At 41.5% G+C, this 25,178-nt stretch overlaps 1 protein-coding gene across 1 annotated transcript in view; it reads left to right on the top strand.

The window, feature by feature from the left end:
- The first annotated feature begins 221 nt into the window (after nt 1-221).
- LOC132381128 (SRSF protein kinase 1-like) overlaps nt 222-25,178 on the top strand; it is a 68,695-nt gene continuing 43,738 nt past the window's right edge. Inside the window, exons 1-2 of the mRNA XM_059950384.1 lie at nt 222-342; nt 440-500. Of these exons, the coding sequence (XP_059806367.1) occupies nt 327-342; nt 440-500 (77 nt within the window). The 5' untranslated portion in view covers nt 222-326. The remainder of the gene's footprint in view (nt 343-439; nt 501-25,178) is intronic.

Below are 25,178 nucleotides of genomic sequence, written 5' to 3'. Positions count from 1 at the left end.
ATGTCATCAATGCAGATTACGTCATAAAGGCACCCTTTCCAGTTTGGGCGTCCCCTGGCGGTGGGAGGCCCTCAAAGGGGGTGGGATCTGCGAGCGCGGTTGTGATTGTGCGCCTGCGTAGTGCTGGAGGTAAAAAAGCATGGCACCCGCCCCTGTAAGCAGGAGGTCAGGGCGGGGCTAAAAGCGACGGCCCTGCGCCTGCGCAGAGCGGCTCTGCCGGCCGTCAGCTGGCGGTAGACGCGTGGTGTGTGCTATTAGTGGACATCAGCAAAAGTTGTCCGTTTGCGCCTGCGTGCTGCGGCAAGCCTGTGAGGAGCGGGCTCAACATGAGCTCCCGAAAAGGTGAGCGGTTTTTCCCCTTGCACCAGTGCCTGGCGTCGCCCTTGACATAGACCTCCTTAATTTTCCCTAACGCCACCTTTTTTTTTTGTTTTCTCAGTTCTGGCTCTCCAAGCGCGCAAAAAGAGGAGCCGGATCAAGAAGGAGAAGATTCCAAAAAAGTGAGTGGTGGATTTATTGGCGACCAGGCCGGGGCTCTGCGTTCTTCTTCTCCCCCCTCGAGGCCGCACTAACAGCCTCGGCGCTTGGGAAAGCAAGGCCGAGACCTTTTGGCTTCTTCCCTTCCATCCCCCGCCCTGCATTTGGGCGCATTGCAGCTGGGCTGAGGAGGCATGGTCGGCTGTTTCTGTTGCTGCTGCTGGCGTGGTCTCCCGTGTTTTGTGTAGCGGCCGGATGGAGAAAATGGGGTGGGTTCCAACTTGTCGGGGGTGCTTGGGGGGGGGGGGGTGCAACGAGATGATGAAGAAAGAAAGTAATTAATATAAGTGTAGTAAGATATCCAAAATTTTCAATCATGGTAAGGTGAAATATAACTTTGGCTTCTGAAGTTTATTCACTTCTTTTAGAACACTCTTTTCAGTAAATGGAGCTGCTGCTAAGATATGTTACATGCTTTATGTGTACCTTTTATCTCCTTTTAAACCTTCCTCTGAATAGTAAGAAGATTTGAATACTCTTGTGTGAAATGTATAGTTGGGGAAAATGCTGGCCAGTGTTAAGTATCATAAGGAATACAGTTCTTCCCTGGCTAACCTATTTCCCTCCCAGCAATACACATAGGAATTTAGCAGGTCAGGCAGCATCTGTCGATAGGGAATAATCTTGACGTTCTTGAGTGAGACCTTCATCAAGACTGGCGAAGAGGAGTGGATGCTCTTCAGTAATGTTCATTTCCCTGAATTGAATGGTCTTATTTTCACTATGACTGACCAATATATATACTTCCATTCCCCAGGGACTGGACGTCCATGGTGAAAATGAGGCAATCTGCTCCAGTGCCCTGAGAGTTTAATTAAAGTGATGGAGAGCCGGCCTCTCTTCCTTTCCAGCCCTGACGAAGGGTCTCAGTCTGAATCGTCGACTATTTGTTCCCCTCTATTGATGGTGCCTGACTTGCTGAGTTCTTCCAGCATCTGCAGAATCTCTTGTGTTTATGATTTGTTTTCCCCTCTGTTGGATTGTATGGTTTTGTTTGATGTGTCAAAAATGCAGAAGGGAATTGAGGAATTTGGGATGTCCAAGTCTGTAATTGAGAAGGATGTCAGAAAGGGATAAATGAATTAAACTTGAGATTCTGCAGTTGCAACAAACACAAAAGTGGTGTAGGAACTCAGCAGGTCTGGCAGCATCTATAGAGAGGAATAAACTGGGCAATGTCCAGAGTCGGGTAATTGAAAATAAAATAAATGCAGATGCCGCAATGTCAAGCAGAAATTGTTGGAAGTGTATCTGGGAATACATATACAAAGTTCCTTAAAAGTGATGTCACAGGTAGATAGGGTCGTAAAGAGAGCTTTTGGTACATTGGCCTTTAGTCATAGTATTGAGTATAAGAATTGGAATGTTATGGTGAGGTTGTTTAAGGCATTGGTGAGGCTGAATTTGGAGCATTGTGTGCAGTTTTGGTCACCATATTACAGGAAGGCTATTAAGGTTGAAAGAGTGCAGAGGAGGTTTACAAGAATGTTGCCAGGACTTGAGAAACTGAGCTACAGAGAAAGGCTGAATAGGTTAGGACTTTATTCCCTGGAGTGTAGAAGAACGAGGGGAGATTTGATAGAGGTATATAAAATTATGATGTGTATAGATAGAGTAAATGCGAGCAGGCTCTCTCCACTGAGGCTAGGGGAGAGAAAAACCAGAGGATATGGGGGTGAAGGGGGAAAAGTTTAAAGGGAACATTGAAGAGACGATTTACTAGAATGTTACCTGAGTTTCAGCACCTAAGTTACAGAGAAAGGTTGAACAAATTAGGTCTTTATTCTTTGGAGCATAGAAAGTTGGGGAGAAACAATAGAGGCATTTAAAATTATGAGGGAGATAGATTGAGTTGATGTGGATAGGCTTTTTCCATTGAGAGTAGGGGAGTTTCAAACAGGAGGACATGAGTTGAGAGTTAAGGGGCAAAAGTTTAGGGGTAACACGAAGGGGAACTACTTTACTCAGAGTGGTAGCTGTGTGGAACGAGCTTCCAGTAGAAGTGATAGAGGCAGATTGGATTTTGTCATTTAAAGTAAAATTGGGTGGGTATATGGACAAGAAAGGAATGAAGGGTTATGGGCTGAGTGCAGTTAGTGGGGCTGGGTGAGAGGAAGTGTTTCGGCAGAAAAATTGGTTTGGCACAGCCAAGAAGGGCCAAAAGGCCTGTGCTTTAATGTTCTATGGTTCTATTTCAGGTCCTAGACCTTTTTTCAGAAGTAAAGTAAACTTTCTCATGTTTGATCAAGGATCTTTGACCTGCATTGTTAACTTTCTTATCACAGAAGCTACTAAACATGGCAAGTGGTGACAGCTTCCAAACATTTTCTTTTTCAGATTTCCTGAATCTGTGCTTTGTGTTTTTTTTGCCACAACTTGAGCTGATCAACTTGTTTAGGGGATTGAATAAGATTATGCAGGTCATTAATGGTGCAGACTCTCAATATGTAGTCTTTAATAAAACTTAAAACAACACTAGTGGAACCAGACCCATGTGTTTGTTTTATTGGATTAATCTGTTCTATTATGTTTAATGCTGCCAGATTGGTATTTGAAGATTTTGTTTTTGATTGTAAATTTCTGTTGCATGGTAACAGAAAATAACCTGTTCCTTGGTATGAGATCAAAATGTCAATTATGTCAAAGGTTTCAAATAATGGAAGCTATTTTAATTTTTAAATTAAGTTCATTTCATTTTATAACCTGTTTTTCGATGTCACGCAATCTTTTTCAGATCTCTTCCTCATTCCAGCTGAGCTCAATGAAACCTTCCAACTGCTCCCTTGATCACATGATTTAACTTCCTAGCCCCCATGCTAACTGGCATTGCTAATATTCCTTTGTTGAAACATAATGTGCACTCCTCCTTTAAATCTGCTGTCATCCTTCAAGGAAGCTCCTTAAACCATTGCAAGCTTTTCCATATTACCCATTTTATCTCCACTATCAAACTGGTTATTAAATATCTTGAAGGTCTTGTACCATATGAATGAGAGCCATCTTGTCGTCTTATCAATCATTTGGCATATTTGACCATTCTTTTTCAGCTAATGTCTGGCTGGGCAGACCGCAATTATATATGCAGTTGATTGTAAAATTAATGTTACATTGATATGTATTCTTATCAGTACTAAATACTTCATGAAGCTATTTCCATCTTGACTGCCTCAGCACATGCGGCAAAGTTTTTGCTTTGTTAATCAAGTGGTGAGGCTGCTCAACAATGAAGGTGGTGGTAGTTATTTCATGTTTGTACTACTGCCCTGCTTGTGATATGTCTGCTGTCAGTGAGTTTCGGAAGGAGCAGAATGATGGGTGGGAAGGTCGTACACTTTGGTTGCAGGAGAGTAAAGTAGACCTAATTTCCCCAATGAGGCTACTTACTGTGGACTCCACTCAACCATTAAATTGTTCTTTTGGCCATGATCTGGATGCAGAATTTCACATACTCAGCCTTTGTATATTCAATTTATTTACTATCATTCAGTGTTGAGCAAAGCAGGCTATAATGTCTTATTTTTCACTTTTGCCATATAATTTTGCACCTTTCACCCACATTTGTAATTCCAGACAACATTTTCAATGTGGCAAGCAAATGGCTACTGATGGTTATATAAGGGGGGTCTTTGGGAAACCTTGCATTGTGTATCGAAAGGGGTGGTAAATAGGGAAACGGGATGTGGTGGCTCCGTTGTTTTTTTTTTAAAAAAAAGAAATCAAATGCTTAGAAAGATAACAGGATCAGTGGATGTAGAATTCTATGGGTAGAGTATAGGAACTGCAAGTGTAAAAAGACCCTGATGGGAGTTATATACGGGCCTCCGAACAGTAGCCCAGAAACAGGCTACAGATTACAATGGGAGATGGCGAAACATGTAAAAAGGACAACGTTATGATGGTCGTGATGGATTTTAATATTCAAGTAGATTGGGGAAGTCAGGTTGGTGCTGTGCCCTAATAGAGGGAATTTATGGAATGCCTATAAGATGACATTTTTGGGCAACTTGTGGTTGAGCCCACTTGGGGAAAAGGCAGTTCTGGATTGGGTATTGTGCAATGATTTGATTTGGGAGCTTAAAGAGACCCTTAGGACGCCATGATCATAATATGATGGAGTTCACCGTGCAGTTTGAGAGGACAAGCTAAAGTCAGACATATCAGTATTACAGTGGTATAAAGGGAATAAGAGGGATGAGAGAGGAGCTGGGCAAAGTTGATTGGAAGGGAGCACTAGCAGGGATGATGGTAGAACAGCAATAGCTGGAGTTTCTGAGAGCAATTCGCAAGGTGCAGGATAGATGATCCCAAAGAAATAGTGGTATTCCAAAGGGAGGGTGATGTAGCCATAGCTGACAAGGGAAGTCAGACAGCATAAAAGGAAAAGAGGACATATAGCAAAAAAGTGAGAAGTAAGGGGATTGGGAAGCTTTTAAAAACCAAAGGTAATGGGGAACAAAGAAATAGTGGATGAACTGAAATAGGCCAAAGTCAGCATGGTTTCGTTTAGGGGAAATTTTACTTGACATCTATGTTGGAATTCTTTAAGGAAATAAATAGCAGGTAGGATAGACAGTTTGTGGGTGTTGTTTTGCTTAGATTTTCTGATGACCTTTGACAATGTGCTGCAGATGGTGCAAAATAAGATTAAAAACCCATGGTATAATAAGAAAGATACTTGCCTGGGTAGAAGATTGGCTGACTAGCAGGAGGCAAAGAGTGGGAATAAAGGGGCCTTTTCTGGTTGGCTGCCGGTGGCTGGCAGTATTGCAGAGGGGTCTCTTTTGGGAATACTTAAGTTATATGTCAATGATTTTGGTGATTGAATTGATTGCCAAGTTTGCAGATAATACAAAGATAGGTTGGGGGGCAGGTAGTGAAGAGGAAGTGGAGAGTCTTGCAGAAGAACTTAAACAGATTAGGAGAATGGGCAAAGAAGTGGCAGATGGAATATTGTCAGGAAGTGTATGGTCATGCACTTTAGTAGAAAGAATGCAAGAGTGGACTGTTTTCTAAATGGAGTGAAAATTCAAAAGTCAGAGATGCCAAGGGACTTGGGAGTTCTCTTGCAGCATTTCCTAATGGTTAACTTGCAGTTTGAGTAGATGGTAAGGAAGGCAAATGCAATGTTAGCATTCATTTTGAGAGGATGGAACAATAAAAGCAAGGATGTAATGAAGCTTTATAAGGCGTTGGTCAGACCACATTTGGTGTATTGAGAGTTTTGGACACTTTATCTAAAAAGCATGTGCTGGCATTAGGAGGAAGCCCAGAGGAGGTTCACAAGAAATATTCAGGAAATGAAATGGATAGTGAGTGTTTGATGGTTCTGGGCCTGTATTTGCTGGAGTTTAGATGATTGAAGGGGGAATGGGGATCTTATTGAAACCTATCGACTAATGAAAGGCCTAGATAGAGTGCATTTGGAGAGGATGTTCAAATAGTTGGGGAGTCTAGGACCAGAGGGCACAGCTTCAGTAGAGGGATGTCCCTTTAGAGATGAAGAATTTCTTTATCCAGAGGGTAGTTAGTGAATCTTGAATTCTTTGCCATAGCTGGGTGTGAAGGTGAAGTTGTAGGGTATTTTTAACGGAGTTTAATAGGTTCTTGATTAGTAAGGGCATCATTGGCATGGAGAGGGATAATAAATCAGCCAATGTGAAATGGCAGAGTAGACTCGATAGGCCGAGTGGCCTAATTCTGCTCCTTTGTCTTTTGGTCTAATGTTCACCCATTATTTCTGTGCATGCTGCCTCATGATGACTTCTGCTTAAGCAAGTCCTGTTTTTGAAAATTCTAGCCTTTTCTGATCCTTCCACAACTATGTTGTTTGCTCTGAGCTCGAAAGTTTAAAGTAAATATTATCAAAGTACATATCACCATATATAATCCTGTTGAATTTTCTTGTGGACATACTCAAATCTATAGATTAATAACTATAAACAGAATCAATGAAAGACTGCCCAACTAAGGCATTCAACCAGAGTGCAGAAGACAACAAATTGCAAATGCAAAATATAGAAATCATAATAAATAGGCAATAATTACTGAGAATATGAGATGTTGAGCCTGTAGCGGTGTGCTACACGCAGCGCTAAAATAACATGGAGTCTGGGGGTGGAGTTTCAAGATGGCGACGTAGACATCTGCCTTTTAGGCGCTCTTCATTTTTTAAGCTATAATCACCCTTTAATCAAATCTTTTCGTACTTAATCATATGGGTTGATATTTATGATTTATTTTTCTTTTTAAAAATAACACTGGATTTAATTTTTTCAAACTTAAAATGTCTGTATCTAAGAAATCGTCTAAAGACCCTATAACTCTCGATGCAATCTCCAATCTTCTGGATACTAAACTTGCAAGTCGGGAAAACAAACTTACTGCGAAAATATCGGAGCTTGAAGAAGTCGTTAAATCATTTGATATCAAGCTTCAATCGCAGGCAGCAGTTATTGAACGTCATGAAGAAAAGTTTGCGGCTCTTGACAAGATAATTTGTGAAAAAATACGTACAATCGAAACTTTGGAGGAGAAGGTACGATTGACCGCTAAAATAGTGGAGCAGTATAAGTTTAAAATCACCGATCTTGAAAACCGGTCTCGCAGACAGAATTTGCGTATTATTGGATTTCCCGAAAATCTCGAGTCTGGTGACTTAACTGAATATTTCTCTAATTTATTGTGGGAAATTTTTGGCAAGGACGCTTTGCGGGTTAAACCTACTATTGATCGTGCCCACAGAGTTTCGAGATTTTCGGCTGCGAAAGACAAGCCATGAGCTGTGATTGTCCGTCTCCATTATCCTCGGGAGAAAGAGCTTTTAATTCGATTAGCTCGTCAGAAAGGTATGATTTCTCACAAAAACAACAAGTTTCGTATTGTGGAGGACTATTCATTCGAGGTAATGAGGGCGAGAATTGCTTTTAAACCGGTGATGGCGGAGGTTCATTTGATTGGACTTAAACAAGCTTTAAGATATCCAGCGAATCTCAGAATTACGTTGAGCGACAACAGTCAGCGTTTCTTTAATACTCCGGAAGAAGCGAACATGGAGTCGGTAAACTGCAATTAAAGATGATTTTATTCGAACTTCACAGCCTTGCTTTAAAGCCTCCCTCATCCCGCCCTCCCTGGGCGCGGATGCTCCAAAGGATACGTACTCACAAACCCCTGCAGGCTCTTTTCCCTTTGTTGCGGACCTGGCCTTTGTGCCTGCACGCTGGCTATTTGTGAGCCGGTTTGAGTGCGCTAGGAAGTGGGTCGCCACCAGCCCTTAATTAAGTCTATCGGTTGTGGGAACATTTCATTGATGAGGCAGGTGAAGTTATCCCCTTTGGTTCAAATGCCTGCTGGTTCAGTGGTAGTAACTGTTCCTGAACGAGGAAGTGCGAGTCCTAGGGCTCTTGTATCTTCATGATGGCAGTAGCAAGGAGAGAGCATGTTCTGGATGGTAGTAGTCCTTGATGATGGATGCTGCTTTCCTGCAACAACGTTTCATGTAAATGTCCTCGGTGGTTTGGAGGGGGGGCGCTTTACACGTGATTGACTGGGCTGTATCCATTACTTTTTGCAGGTTAACTGCTTCCAACCATGTATTTGTTGTGTTTCATTTCTGGCAATAAATGTAGATGCTCGACTGTTGCCAACTCCTTCAAACACCATGACCATTTACCCCAGATTATTTACTCTCAACCCTTCCATTTGTGTATACCTCTGCTGTGTTCCACCAGCATTTTGTGTGTGTTGTATGTACACCTCTGTCCTGTTTTGAAATATGCTAATCTACTTTGCTTCTGTCACCTGTAATTCCATCTCTGATTGGTAGAGCATCAAATAAGCTGGGGAAAATTGACGGAATTGTTATTCAGTTTGTTTAACACTACTGCAGCCTATAATTGAAGAGGCAAAATCATTCAGTCTTCCCCAACTAGAAGCTCTGGATGAACTATGAGATCTGCAGTCTGCTAAGGGACAGATCAATGGCATACAGGTCTGGTCACCAAGTAAGATACAAGACATTCGGATATGATCTCCAGAAAGCCATCGTATGGGTGAAATGGCAATTCCAGACTAAACTTGAATTAATGAAGATTGTTTGACTGCTGTGGCTATTTCCTCTTACAAACTGAAACCAAGTGACATGGGTGACAAGAAGGCTTCACTTCCAGATTACATTAATACTTTCCGTGCTTGCTTTGACCATCAAAACATGGAGGAAGTTTCATGAACTCCAGCCCCTGATGACCCTATGATTTCAGTCTCTGAGGCTGACTTAAGAGCATCCTCAGGAGGGTGAACCCTCTGAAAGCACTGACACAGATGGGGTACCTGGCCGAGTACTAAAATCAGTGCTGATGAATTGGCTGGAGTGTTCACTGATGACTAACCTCTCACTTTGTGAGTTTGAGGAGCCCACCTTCTTCAAGCAGGCATTAATGATACCACTGCCTAAAAAGAATGCGCTAACCTGCCTCTGGCTAGCCTCCAGTAACACTTACATCCACTGTGAAGTACTTTGAGAGGTTGGCAATGAAACATCAACTTCTGCCTGAGAATCTGCTCCAATTTGCCTAATAGAACAACAGGTCCACAGGAGATCCCATCTCATTGGCTCTTCATTCAACCTGGAACATTGGACAGCAAAGGTGCATAAATCAGGATGTTCTTTACTATCTGCAGCTCAACATTCAATATTATTCCTTCAGACTTGCAATAAGCTCCAATGTCTTGGCCTTAGTACCTTGTGCGATTGGTTTCTTGATTCCCTCACTTGCAGACAGTTTAGATTAGCAGCAATTCTACAATCTCCATCAACAGAGGTGCACCACAAAGCTATGTGCTTAGTCTTCTGCTCTACTTGCGTCATACTTACGGCTGTGAAGCTAAGTAGAGCTCCAATGCCATATTTCAGCTTGCTGATGAAACCACTATTGATGAATTAGGGGTGACAAATCAGCATACAGGAGGCAGATTGAAAATCTGGCTGACTGGTGCTATGCAACACAAGCTCTCACTCTCAACAAGACCAGGGAGCTGATTATTGACGAGGAAACCTGAGGTCCATGAGCCAGTCCTCATTGGGGGAATCAGATGCAGAGAGGATCACAACTTAAAATTCCTTCACATGATAATATTCAAGGATCAGTCCTGGGCCTAGCACATAATTGCAATTATGAAGAAAGCACAGCAGTTAGAAGTTTGTGAAGATTTGACAAGACATCTAAAACCTTGACAAACTTCTATTAGAGTGTGATTGAGAATACATTGGTTGCATCACAGCCTGGTATGGAAGCACCAATTCCTTGAATGTAAAAACCTACAAAAAAGTGGTTATGGGTCAATCCATCACAGGTAAAGACCTCCCCATCACTGAGCACATCTACCTAGAGTACTAATGCAGGAAATCATCAAGGACCCTTCCACCACCCAGCCCATGCTCTGTTCTCACTGCTGCCATTAGGAAGGAAGTACAGGTGCCTCAGGACTCACCACCAGAAGAGATAACTTCACTTGCCCTGTCATTGAAATGTTTGCACAACCTCTGGGCTCGCTTTCAAGGACTCTTCATCTCATGTTTTTGATGTTTATCACTTTATTTGTTTTGTGTTTGCACATTTTGTCTTTTGTGCATTGGTTGTTTGTCCATCCTGTTTGGTGCGGTCTTTCATGATTTGGTTACGTTCCTTGGATTTATTGGGTATGTCTACAAGAATGCAAATTTCAGGGTTGTAACTGATGACATGTATGTACTTTGATAATTTACTTTGAAGAAATGTGAATCAACACATGAAAAAAATTGCAGATGGGTCATGCCAGTGTTAAGGACATTAGTTCCTGGTTTTTGAAAGTAAAACATTGGAGATAAAAATATGAAGTGAAAACGTTAGTAGAGAAAGAAAACTAAGTGCTGATTGGCCTTTGTTTAAAATAGTTAATTAATCTGGTCTGTATCATTAAAACTTTGTAATTTGTGAGATTGCATTAAGATAAACATGCATTGCAGAATACCTAGCCTCAGATTGTTTCTTGCTACCACAGTATTTATAAACGGCTTTTCCTATTGTCTAGTCCGGGGGTCGGCAACCCGCGGCTCCGGAGCCACATGTGGCTCTTTTACGTCTGTGCTGCGGCTCCCTGTTGCTTTGGGAAATAATTGGTTGTGGCGACCCTTTTCCTGGCACATCCGAACCAACTCACAATTAGATAGCCTACGGGGGTTTGCGAGCACAGAGCTTTGGAGCCTCTGCGCCATGGGGGGGCAGGTTGAGGGAGGCTTAAAAGTGAGGCTGAAGATTTCGAATAAAGTTTTTTCCTTCGACTGCAGTTACCGACTCCGTGTCGTAATTTTAGCGCTGCGTGTAGCACACCGCTACATGGTCAGTATTTAATTAAAATGTATTTTATGTTAGTTTGTTAGTTTTTGAAATGTAAATCTAAATTTGAAGATTATGGTGATCTTGTACAATCTAAATAAGACGTTGTGGCGACCCATTTCCTGACACATCCGAACCGGCTCACAATTAGCCAGCGTTCAGGCTAAGGGAGATAGCCTACGGGGGTTTGTGAGTACGTGTCTTTTGCAGCATCCGCGCCCATGGGGGGCGGGTTGAGGGAGGCTTAAAAGCAAGGCTGTTTAGTTCGAATAAAGCTATCTTTGACTGCAGTTTACTGACTGCGTGTAGCACACCGCTACAACGTGTTTTTATCGCTGGCTGTCCAGAGGGGAGGTGCTGAAACGCTTTGTCGCGTGTCTGGAAGAAGTGAAAACTTTCCTGGGCAGCAAAGGGCTCAACTTTCCTGAGCTGGAACAGCCAGAGTGGCTGGAAAAGCTACACTTCATGGTAGACATGACAGCGCACCTGAACACGCTGAACACAGCTCTTCAACGGGGTAAGGACGTACAGCCCTGCACATGTTGGAGGATGTTTTGGCATTCGAGCGCAAGTTGACGTTGCTTGCCAGAGATTTACAGAAAGGCACATTGTCTCACTTCCCCAATTTGAGAGAGTTCAAACAAGGTCACGACATGATAAATTCGGAGTATTTACATTCTGCAATCATCTCAATGCAAACATCGTTTGGGAAACGCTTCTGTGAGTTCAGAGAGGAAAAAAACACATTATCCTTCCCGGTCACTCCCCTAAGCATCGATCCATCCCTACTGAATACGACTGCATTGTCAGGTGTGAGTCAACCTGAACAAGTATGATAAATATTTTAATTGCCTATTATTTTACGTATATTCATATGTTTTCATTGTTCAGTGAAACAGTCCTTTTATTTTTCAGGTTGACAGCTGGCTGACGTTATTTTTGGTTTGCTGCTGGCGGCAAATTTAAGTTTGGCGTTTTTCATAAATACAAGAAGGACTCAAATTGACGTTGAGTATTTTACTTAAAAGTAACCTTCAACCCAACGTCTTTTTTTCGGAGTTCAAAATGTTTTTGTTGCATGCAGAAATGTAATTTCGTTTTCTCTGCAGGAGTTCATCAATTTCATAAATGCAACACATTATAGTTTGTTTATACATAGCATAAAGGCAAAACAAAACGTTGTATGCAGTGTTATTTCATTTTAAACGTCAAACAGGTTTTGCGGCTCCCAGTGTTTTCTTTTCTGTGGGAAACGGGTCCAAGTGGCTCTTTCAGTGGTAAAGGTTGCTGACCCCTCGTCTAGTCAGTACTATTGCCCAGAGTATCTGAAGGGGAATGAGACCTATTAAGAATTATGGCCACGTGGCAATAGGATACAGGCCTTTTGGCCCAATCAGTCCATGTTGAACATGCTGTCTGCCCTGTTAGTTGCAGTTTCCTGTGTTTGGCCCATATCCTAAGCTCTGTTCCTTCACATGCCTATTCAAGTGCTTGCTAAATAATCCCATTGTTCATGTCTCAACCACTTACTCTGGTAGTTGATCCCATATACTCACCACCATCTGTGTGGATGAAGTTTTCCCTTTTAAATATTTCCCCTCATCTTAAATCCATGCCTCCTATTTTTGGACTCCCTACCCCAGGGAAAAGATGGTTACCAACCTCCTCATCAATGCCTTTCATAATTTTCAACACTTCTGTAAGGTTGCCCCTGAGTTTCCTATGTTGCAAGTAATAAAGATCTAGCCTAGCCAACTCACTGTTACTTGGGCCCTCTAGTCCTGGCGAGGTTCTCATAAATCTTTTCTGCAGTCTTTCCAACTTGACAGTGTTTTTCCAATAACAGGATGACCAAAAATGTACATAGTACAAGTTCAGCCTTACTAACAACATAACCAGCTGCAGCATGTTCCATCTCCTAAGCTCATTATCCTGACAAAAGGCCATTGTGTGTTCAAAACATCTTCACAGCCCTTTCTACGTGTGATGCCGCTTTTAATAACTATGCATTTATGCTACCAGTTCTCTTTTCTATTATGATCCCTAGTGACCTACATTCACATTATGCCTTGTGCTGTCTTTCCAAAATGTATCACCTCACTCTTAATTTCTATTGAAACCTATTTACTACTTGTTGGCCCATTTTTCTAACTGATCAAGATTCTCCTGTAATCTGAGCTTCACTATCAATAACATTCAATCAATAACACAAATGTACTGATCAAGCCTTGTGTATTCACATCCCAATCATTTATATAAAAAAAAATAAAATGGTTCCTTCATTGACCCTTGAAGCACATCAGTAATTACTGGACCCCATTCCTAGAAACTGTCCTCAACTGCCACCCTTTGCTTCCTACCTCTGAGCTAATTTTGAATCCACCGAAGTAGCTCTTGCTGGATTCCAAAGGATCTAACCTTCCAATCCAGCCTCCCATGCAGGAACTTGTCAAAGGTCCTGCTAAAATCCAATAGAGCACATCCACTGCCCTAACATCGTCTATTCTCTTAGTTACCTCTTCAAAGGCCTCATAAAATATTGTCAAGCATGACTTTGCATGCACAAAGCTAAACTGACTCTTGATCAGACTGTCTATTCAATCGCTGTTGGAATGTCCTTCAGAATTCCTGTCAGTACATTCCCCAGTACTGATGTCAAGCTGACTGGCCTGTGAATCCGACATCTTGCTATCCTTAAATGACATTAGCCACTTTCCAGTCTTCAGAAACTTCACCAGTAGCTAACAATGAAGTAAATAGTATTTGAGGATATACTCGGTTATTCCCTGGGGATTTATCTACCTTAATGTGCTGTAAAGCTGCAAATATCTCCTCCCTAGTAATATGGATGTCCTCCGAAGCATCTTTACTTTTATCTTGAGTAACTTTTTTTTCCCCAGAGTAAACACAGGAGAAATATTTGTTTAAAAATCCCACCCATCTCCTCTGGCTCAAGGGCTAGGTGGCCTTGCTGATGTCTAAAGGGAACTACTCTCTCCCTAGCCACTCTTTACTCTTAATGTAGCTATAGTACTTCTAGGAATTTTCCTTGAACTTACCTGTCAGTTCCTTCTCAAAAACTCTCTGCCTTCCTGATTCCCCTCTTGCATGTATTGTTAATCTTTATAGTCATTAAGGGATTCACTTGTCCCTGACCTAAACCAACATGAGCTCCCTTTTTGACTAGAGCAGGGGTCGGCAACATTTACCACTGAAAGAGCCAATATGGACCCATTTCCCACAGAAAAGAAAACACTGGGAGCCACAAAACCCGTTTGACATTTAAAATGAAATAACACTGCATACAATGTTTTTTTTTGCCTTTATGCTATGTATAAACAAACTATAATGTGTTGCATTTATGAAATTGATGAACTCCTGCAGAGAAAACGAAATTACATTTCTGCATGCAACAAAAACATTTTGAACTCCGAAAAAAAGACGTTGGGTTGAAGGTTACTCCATAGGTAGCCTACCTTGGATCGAAGAATTAAAAGAAAGCGCGCACTGGCGGATGTCAGGCATTGGCAGTGGTGATATATATTAATAGCGATAAAAAACACGTATCGGTGTAGTGCTACACGCAGCGCTAAAATAAAGACACTGCAGTCAAAGGTAACTTTATTCGAACTAAACAGCCTTGATTTAAAGCCTCCCTCAACCCGTCCCCGTGGGTGCGGATGCTCCAAAAGACACGTACTCACAAACCCCTGTAGGCTATCTCCCTTAGCCGGAACGGTGGCTAATTGTGAGCCGGTTCGGATGTGCCAGGAAATGGAGTCTCCACAACGTTTTTAGATTGTACAAGATCACCATAATCTTGTACAATCGAATTTCGAATTACATTTCAAAAACTAACAAACTATGGGGAGCCACAGCACAGAGATCAAAGAGCTGCGTGCGGCTCCGGAGCCGCGGGTTGCCGACCCTTACTCAGAATCAGGTTTTATATCACTGGCGTAGGTCATGAAATTTGTTTTTGGTAGAACAATGCAATACATAAAAACAAATTAAATTACAATAAATGTGTGTATGTATGTGTATATACATGTAACAAATATATAAATAAAAATGCGTATGTATAAAATAAATAGTTCAAAAAGAGCCCCAAAAATAGTGAGGTAGTCTGCATGGATTCATTGTCCTTTCAGGAATCTGGCAGAGGGGAAGAAGCTATTCCTGAGACAAGTGTTTAAGGTTCTTGTGCTGAGTCCATGATGTTAGCAATGAGAAGAGGTCATGTCTTGGGGATGGGGTTCCTTAATGATGGTTGCCCCCCCACCCTGTTTTTTTGAGGCATCACATTTTGTCCAAATGTAATTTATTATCCAAGTACATGTATGTCACTATATACGGCTGAAATTGATTTACTTGCAGGCATATATTTAATAAATCCGTAACTTAGCAGTCAACCAGTGCACAGAAGACAAATTGCAAGTACAAAAAGAAATGGAGTCCTTGAAAGTGAGTTCATGGGTTGAGAACATTTCAATGATAGGAAACGTAAATTTATCCCCTTTATTCAAGAGCCTGATGGTTGTGGGATAATGACTGTTCCTGAACTTGGTGTTGTGAGTCTTGAGGTTTCTGTACAGTCGGCCCTCCTTATCCGCGAGGGATTGGTTTCGGGACCCCTCGTGGATACCAAAATTTGCGGATGCTCAAATCCCTTATTCAACCTGTGTCAATGCAGTGGATCTTAGAACCCCAGACCTTATTTAACCTGTTTCAGTGTGGTGGACATTAGGACCCAGCGGCAGAGATCTGAATCTGCAGTATTTCGGTTCAAGAAAATAATCACGATAACGATTAAAAATAAAGTGGAAATAATAAAGCAATCGGAAAGAGGTGAAATGCCATCAGTCATTGGAAAAGTGTTAGGCTACGTCGGTCAACGATCCTAACAATTTTAAAGGATGAAGTGAGAAAGGCTCTACCCTGATGAAAGCTGCAATTATTACTAAGCAACGATGAAGGGTCTTGGCCCGAAATGTCGACAGTGCCTCTCCTTATAGATGCTGCCTGGTCTACCGTGTTCCACCAGCATTTTGTGTATGCAGCGGTTTAATTATTGGGTTTTGGGGTTTTGATCCTCCACATCAACTCGGCACAGTGGAGAGTGCACTCCATAGCGATCTGTCACTAGATCGAACTCCTGAGCCCGGCGCTGAAGCATACGTTCTTAAGTGTTTCATATGCATAGAAAGGTAAAATATATACTATATACTAAAACAAATGTTTGACTAACAGACAGTAAATAATACCGGATGTACCTGTTCTGACTGACTTAGTAAGAGAACTTCTGATTTTGTTTGATCCCGATCCATGATAACCCACGCACATCCTCCCGTATACTTTAAATCATCTCTAGATTACTTATAATACCAAATAAAATGTAAATGTTATGTAAAATAGTTGTATTGTTTAGGGAATAATGACAAGAAAAAAAAAGTCAGTACATACTCGAACAACAAGTGCTGGAAGAGCACTTCCAGGTTTTTGCGATTTGCGGTTGGTTGAATTTGCAGATGCAGAATTCACAGATGACTAGGGCCAACTGTATTTTCTTCCTGATAGCAGCAGTGAAAAGAGAGCATGACCTGGGTGGCGTGTGCCCTGGATGATAGATGCTGCTTTCCTGTGATAATGCTTTGTATAGATGTACTCAGTGGTGAGGAGGGCTTTGTATGTGAGGGACTGGGCTGTATCCACTACTTTTTGTAGGATTTTCCGTTCAAAGGTATTGGTGTTTCCATTGCAGGAAGCAGCCAGTCAATATACTGCCCACTGCACATCTACATAATTGCTCTCACATGCTGGGCCCAGGACAGTTCCTCTGAAATGATAACATTGAGGAACGTAAATTTGCTGATCCTCTCTGCCTGTGATCCCCTGATAAGGACTGGCTCATAGACCTCTGGTTTCCTTCTCCTGAAGTCCATAATCAGCTCCTTGCTCTTGCTGACATTGAGTAAGCAAATTATGGTTGTAGTTGTGGCACAATTCAACCAGATTTTTAATCTCCCTTCGATATGCTGATTCATCACCATCTTTCGATTCGGCCTACTAGTGTTGTCGTTGGCAAACTTGAATATGACATTAGAGCTGTGCTTAGCCAGTCATAGTGTAAAGTGAGTAGAAATTTGCTAGTCTTTGGTGATATGTCAAGTCTCAAACTCCTGATAAAATATAACCACTGTTGTGCTGTCTTGGTTGGGCCCAGGATAGATCTTCAGAGGTGTTTTCACCTCAGAATTTGAAAACGCTCTGAACAAGCATTTAGAAAAGCCCTGTACAGTGGCCTTTCTATACCAGATAATGATGCAACCAGTGAGAATTCTCTCAATGGTCCATCTGTTTTTAAAAAAAAATTGATTGTCTTTGGTGACATATCAATTCTCAAATTCCTAATGAGCTGCTGTCATGCCTTTTGTAATTGAATCATTATATTGGGCCCAGGATAGATCCTCATTTGTTGACACCCAGGGACTTGAAACTGCTCACCCTCTCCACTGCTGATCCCACTAAGGGGACTGGTATGTGTTCCCTCATTTCACCCCCACCCCCCCTTCCTGAGGTTCACAATTCCTTGGTTTCACTGACATGGAGTGCAAGGCACATTGTGTTGGGCCCTGATAGTATATTAGGTAGGGCACTGAAGACCTGTGCCAACCACCAGGTGGGATTGTTCAAGGACAGCTTCAGTCTCTCATTACTGCAATTGGAAATTCCCACCTGCATCAACAAGGCAATAATCATACCAGTGTTTAAGGGGAGTAGGTTTCAAAGGTACATTTAATGTCAGAGAAATATATACAATATACATCCTGAAATGCTTTATCTTTACAACCACCCATGAAAACAGAGGAATGCCCCCAAAGAATAAATGAGTTAAATGTTAGAACCCCACAGCTCCCCCCCCACGCGTAAGCAGCAGCAAAGCAACAATCCCCCTCCCCACCCCCGAGAAAGCATCAGCACCCAACACTGAGCACTCAAGCATGCAACAAAGCAACAGCAAAGACTCAGACTTGCAGTACCCCAAAGACTACTCGTTCACATTGTATTCAACATAAGAGGTTCTCTCTCTTCTTAATAAGAGTGAAAGAGGTGTCTCCATTTCAGGGTGAGCTGATCTCTTATCAGCCAGAATTTCCTAATCTTACCAGGTTCCCCCTTCACCTAAAAGGAACATGTTGCTTCTTGCTATCACACTCTCAGAAGTCTTGCAATTGCCATTTGTTCCTTTCCCTTCAAATAAGCTCACATAATTGATGTGTGCTAGATCCTGCTTAGCTCCTCCAGAATTAGCTCAACTCCAATTTCAGGCCTTAACCTGTGGACCTATCCTATCCTTTTCCATCGCTGTCTTACAGAATTATGGTCACGCGAGTCAAAGTGCTCCCTGGTTGCCACTTTCATTGGTTGCCCTACCTTCTTCCCAGAAGAGTTGCAGTATTACATGATCCTATGTAGGGTTGTCTTGTATATTGATTCAGAAAACTGTCCTGCACCTGCTTTATAAATTTCACCTGAAATTAACAATCTGGGTGGGGCAGTCATTACTGGGAAAATTAAAATCTTCCACTAATACAGCCACATTATTCTTACAGCTATGAGCAAATTCTCTACACACTTGCTCCTCCATTGTTTCTATTATCCCATTGACTACTGGGGCAGGGGTGAGGGGAGTGGTGGGGTTAATTACTGCTCCACATAAGTTTCTAAGTAGCATTTCTAAGTTTTGCCCGTATGGTCTTACTGAGTTATCTGCCCCAAGTTCATCTGCCTTGCCTGTTGAGCCTTGTAAAGGGTAATTCAAGTTTATTGTTATTTAACTATATACATGTATATAATGTATTTAACCATATAACTTGTATAGAAATGAGATATTTCTCTGCGCTAGGGTGCGAAGCACAGTAGTACTCATAACACATAACATACAATAACTTGTGAAAGTAAGAATTAAATCAACAGATGAATCACACATAAATAACAAACTAAAGTGCATTAATATTAAATATTGTAAGATACAGAACAGATTAACTAGTGATAGAATATGATGTGGTGGGAAGTTCAGAAGCCTAATGGCCTGGGGGAAGGAAGTGTTTCTCATCCTGACTGTTCTTGTGTTTGTAGACTGTAGTCTTCTGCCTGATGGCAGAATGTCAAAAAGGATGCTGGATGGGTGGGACTCTTAATACTAAGGGCCCAGCATATGCAGCACTCCTGTTAAATGTCCCCAGTGGATGGTAGGGAGACCCCTATGATCCTCTCAGCTATTCTGTCCTTTGCAGGGACTTCTGGTGCAATGCTCGACTGCTCCCATAGCAGACAGATGCAACTGAATATTCCTTTCTCTCGCTGCTGTGTGCCACTGGCTATACTGATTACTAAATTTTTTCTCTCTTGCTACTCTATCCCAACCAGCATTTGGTGCACCTCCACCAAGTGGGATTTGATCCCACTGTCTGACTAGGTTTGAAATGCAACTAAGTCCTTACTTCCAAATACTTAACTGCATTTTAGCAATGCATATTTCTGTTAGACTCATTAATGAGGCAAAATTGCAGAGTATAATTGAGCTTGAATTCTAAGTTGCAATTATTAATTTCAATAATGCATTTCAATGTGATGTAGATTATTTTCAGTAGGTGAATGCAATCAATATTTGTGGATTTTGAAAATTTTAAACTTATTTTAATTTGAGATATACAGATCCTCCTGATTCCACTGAAGTAGATGGATCTTGTCTTTTTTATGATTAAAATCTAAACAACAATCTGATGTCTCTTTGGACTATAATAGGATGTTACTAAAAATATGTACTCGTTTGTTGGAAGCAGTACACATCAATGTGGAAGGTTTGGAAGAATATACTGCAAATGGGATTAGTTCATGGTTGGCGTGGATGAGTTGGTCAGTGCTGTGTAACGATGATATTAATAAAATTATGGTTTTAGAATTGTCATGATAAGTTGATCATTGAATTCTTTTGAAGTATTGCATGCTTTCTCAATGTTATGTTCCCTAACATTTAATAGTTCAAGTATTTTGAATATGTTGAACCTATTTATTTTTAGAAACTTCGAAAACCTACAGCACAATACAGGCTCTTTGGCCCACAAAGCTGTGCCGAACATGTCCTTACCTTAGAACTACCTAGGCTTACCCATAGTCCTCTAATTTTCTAAGCTCCATGTATCCATCCAGGAGTCTCTTAAAAGGCCCTATCGTATCCACCTCCACCACTGCTGCCGGCAGATCATTCCATGCATTCACTACTCTGCGTTTATTTTTTTTAAAAAAACTGACATTTCCTCTGCATCTACTTCCAAGCACCTTAAAACTATGCCATTTCAGCCCTGGGAAAAAGCCTCTGACTATCCACATGATCAATGCCTCTCATCATCTTGTACATCTCTATCAGGTCACCTCTCATCCATTGTTGCTCCAAGGAGAAAAAGCAGAGTTCACTCAAACTATTCTTATAAGGCAAGCTCCCCAATCCAAGGAACATCCTTGTAAATCTCCTCTGCACTCTTTCTATGGTTTCCACGTCTTTTCTGTAGTGAGGCGATCAGAATTGAGCATGGTACTCCAAGTGGGATCTGATCAGGGTCCTGTATAGCTGTAACATTACCCTTTGGCTCTTAAACTCAATCCCACATTTGCTGAAGGCCAATGCTTCATATACCTTCTTAACCAGAGTCACTCTTTGTAACAGCTTTGAGCGTCCTATGGACTCAGACCCCAAGATCCTCCTGATCCTCCACACTGCCAAGAGTTTTGCCATTAATGCTATATTCTGCCATCATATTTGACTTATCAAAATGAACCACCTCACACTTATCTGGGTTGAACTCCATCTGCCACTTCTCAGCCCAGTTTTGCATCCTGTCAAGGTCCCGCTGTAACCTCTGACAGTCCTCCACAGTATCCACAACACCCCCAACCTTTGTGTCATCAACAAATTTACTAACTCATCACTAGCTAACTTACTAACTAAAAATCACAAAGAGTAGGGGTCCCAGAACAGATCCCTGAGGCACTCCACTGGTTACCAGCCCTCATGCAGAATATTACCCATCTGCATCCTCCTGTGGGCAAGCCAGTTCTGGATCCACAAAACAATGTCCCCTTGGATCCCATGCCTCCTTACTTTCTCAATAAGCCTTGCATGGGGTACCTTGTCAAATGCCTTACTGAAATCCCTATACGCTACATTTACTGCTCTACCATCATCAGTGTGTTTAGTCACATCCTCAAAATTCAGTCGGGCTTGTAAGGCATGACCTGCCTTTCACAAAGCCATGCTGACTATTCCTAATTATATTATGCCTGTTCAGATGTTCATAAATCCTGCCTCTCAGGGTCTTCTCCATCAACTAACCAACCACTGAAGTAAGGCTCACTGGTCTTAAAAAAACAAAGCACACAAACAAGAGAAATTGCACTTGTGTAATTTTTTTCTGGTGTCCTCTAACTCTCTGTGCCTTTTATACATTAGAGGTGCTCGTGTTAATCAGTTACTGTTATTAAACTGCTACAGTACAACTGTGAACACTGGCAGGAAGCTTAATTACTCGTAATATTAGTCAAAGGCCATGGTGAATTTTGAACTATTTATATTTTGCTGTCAAATTAAGAACTTCAATCATTATTTTTAGAAAGCAAAATAAATTTAAGATAATGGAAAACTGATGTTTATTACAAGATACTGGAACAACTTAGTAGTTCTTCGAAAGCCGTGACCTAGAAAATTTGGTTTCTCCATTCTTGTTGCTTGTCCTGAGTTTTTTCAGCACTTTGCAATATTTTTGTGTAGTTCATTATTGTATAAATTCTTGATTATCTGTGCTTTATCCTGACCCATGAGAAGTCGGTGTGTGAGGATCTTGACTCTTCTGATGTGAATGCTTTCTGTCTGGAAACATTCTTGGGTTCTCTCACAACCTCCTGTTCCAGCTCTGCAGTCCATCCAGATAACTAAAGTTTCTCATGCCCAGAATCATAATCAATTTCTTCTGCGTCTTTCTAAACCTCTACATCTTCCCTAGTATATAGTTCCCTGAATTATGCATAGAACCTTCCTTTAGCCTCAATGGAAGAAATGTAGATTGCACCAGAACAATTGACTGTCGCTGTGAATTGTATCCTGGATAATGGACTTCCTGACCAGCACTATGGCACTTCAGAGCTGTGCATCAGGCATGCCTATAAGCAGCACGGGGGCCTCACAGCAGACTGTATTGGCTCCCTTCCCATTTACTTTGTATATCTCAGATTTTAGATACTGCAGATGACATGACTTAGTGTTGTAATTCTCTGATGACTCAACAATAGTTGGCTGTATAAGGGGAGAATGGGAGGATGAATACAGGGCCGTCATGGAGGACTTTGTCAAATGGTGCAAGCTGAATCATCTGCAGCTCAACATTGGTATGACAGGGAAGACAAAGCTTGCATTGCTCCCTGGTACTATTAATGGTGTGTGTGAATGTGGTGAGGATCTACAAGTACCTGGGGGTGCACTTGGATGACAGACTTGAGTGGAACACCAACGCAGAGGCTGTGTACAAGAAAGAACAGAGTCGCCTCTACTTCCTGAGGAGATTGGGGTCCTTTAGCGAATGCAACCCTCTCCTTCACATGTTCTACCTGTTTGTTGTTGCCAGTACAATCTTCAAGGGTGATGCCAACAGGCTCAATAAACTGATTAGAAAGGCTGGTAATAGGAGTCAAACTTTCTGTAATAGGAGTCAAACTGGACATACTGGAGACTGGTAGAACAAAGGACCCTATGGGAAATCCTGCCAATTCTGGACAATGCCACCTTGGCTGAAAAGAGGAGCACTTTTAGTAATAGGCTAAGACAACGGCATTGCTCCAGAGTGCTATGTGAGATCATTCTTACCCTCGGCTCGATAATGAGTCAATATGTTGCCGGGGAAGTGATGACCCCCCCCCCCCCCCCCCCCCGTTAAACTGCTTGTAGTAACTTATTTTTTCTTTCTACTAATATTTATATCTGTGCATTTGTAATGCTACTGTGACACTAATTTCCTTTGGGATCAATAAAGTATCTATCCAAATTGCCATCCCAGTTCTTAAAGTCATCAAAATGAGATGATTAGTTTGATCTCCTTCACCCACCCCCACCATCTCCATTCTCTTCCTGGATCCAATTTCCGTTCAGCCCTTTACTGAAAGATCTTTCCTGTTGCTCCTCACTTCTGATTTAGCAAGCAGCTTTATTTCTTTCAACTAGGTCTTTGCTGCAATAGGAAATTTTGCATCATAATTAATCAATATACGTTGAAAACCTTACTCCTTCCCATTTGTTTTTCTACTAATTGTTAAGCCATCCTTCCTGGCACTGGTAATTTTCATTTAAATTGTCCTACATACAGCAATGAGATGAGACAATTTAGAGTGATTTTAGTTGAAAGATAAATAATTAGCTAGGACTCCAGAGGAAACTCCTGCTTTACTATTGTTATAATTGTTATAATTATAAAATTATGTTGTTATAAAAGCCAAAAGGTATAATTCTGAAGTTTTCATAAAAATAGAGGGAGGGGCAAAAATGCAAATAGGTTAAGCTATCCCTATCCTTTCCTGCAGGATTGACCCACAATCTTTTATTGCAACAGTTATAGCAGTGAACTTCAGTCTGGTCTACCAACTAATCGATACAATTCTCATCACTTTGTATTGACCTGCTAAACTCAGACAGCTGCTTATGTCTGCAGAAGTGCTAGCCTTGTTACATTACTGTGTACGTGAATTGAAGGTTGCAGCTTAGGCAGTTTTAATTGGGCTGGCTATTTTTGGCTGATCAGCAGCTGTTTGCACCTCATTAAGCTGTAGTTGCCTTGCATTATTGATAGAACTTATTAAAAACTCATCTTCATGAAATTGAATCCTCTTTCTGTCGCCTGATAGGCAAAGTTGTAATGAAGGAGTGTACATTATTACTTGGGAGTGATTAATTTCACACAGGGCTTCTGGTGGGTTGTATTAATTACCCAAGATTTGCTGAAGTGTTTTGGCTAGAGATGTGGAGGGCTCTGCTCCCAATGAGCTGTGGTATGGCTGGATCTCTCCTGTCAAGGCTTTAGATGATCTCTGGATTATTAATAATAAATTTCTAACTATTGTCATTTGGATCCTTTGGAGTGGTGAACTATTTAAAAAAAAAATCTATTAAACCAGATGTTGAAGGGTGTGAGGGGAGAGAGGTGAGTGCAGTTACTATTATAAGGGAGAAGGTGCACAAAAAGGCCAAAGGACATAGTGCACATAAGTCACCTGGACCAGATGAACTGCAGCCTAAGGTTCTGAAAGAAGGAACGGTAGAGATTGTGGAGGCATTAGTAATGATCTTTTAAATATCATTGGAGTCTGGCATTGTGCCAGAGGACTGGAAGATTGCAAATGTCATTCCACTCTACGGCTACGTCCACACTAGACCAGATAAATCCGTAACCAAAGTTTTTGTTCCTCTTCGTTTTGACTTTCCACACTGTTTCCACACTGAAATAGTGCTTTCCTTCCCCCAAAAATGGAGCTTTTCTAAAATGCCCTCCAGAGTGTGTAAATTTGAAAACGCTGATTGGGCAGAGTCATGTGGACGTGGTAACCGGAGATTTTTAAAAATGACGTGCCGGAACAGATGGTGGCGGCAGCGTGGCATTTCGTTGTTTTCTTGAATGCAACCCCCCCCCCCCACACAACCAAACAATTTCAGAACTGATGGCAATGAGACTGAAGCCAGAAGAGTTAGAAATGTACTCACCAATACTTTGACCCATAACTTACTGAATAAGTATACTCACTTTGCCCTGTTTTCTGTCCTTGCTTGTATGAAGGTGGTTTACCTATTTATGCAAGTACTTCTCTTACAATAGATGTGTAACAGTCAAATGTAACATTGTATGGAAATACAAGATAACACTGATGCAGACATGTTTTATACTTTTAACGAGGTGCTTTCTTAATGCAACAGAGTTGGTCAGTTTTTCAATGTTCGTTGTCTGCCGGGTCGTACCATACGTGAACTCCCTGTCAGTTGCCTACATACGTTCCAGTATTTTTTTTTATATAGTTTTATGTCCTTCTGCTCAAGAGCCAACAGCTGTCTTGTTTGGCAATTTCCTTAGTTTTTCTAGTCTGTAACTGCAGATACACGCACTTTCACAGTGAGATTCAACACCAAACATGTCGCTTGTTTTCTGTAAATGTGTCCTGCGTTTGCCCAGTAGG

Source organism: Hypanus sabinus, chromosome 25 (genome assembly GCF_030144855.1).
Source record: "Hypanus sabinus isolate sHypSab1 chromosome 25, sHypSab1.hap1, whole genome shotgun sequence".
Taxonomy (NCBI): Eukaryota; Metazoa; Chordata; class Chondrichthyes; order Myliobatiformes; family Dasyatidae; genus Hypanus; species Hypanus sabinus.
Note: the sequence above shows the minus strand (reverse complement) of the source record. Positions and strands in the feature narration are given on the sequence as shown.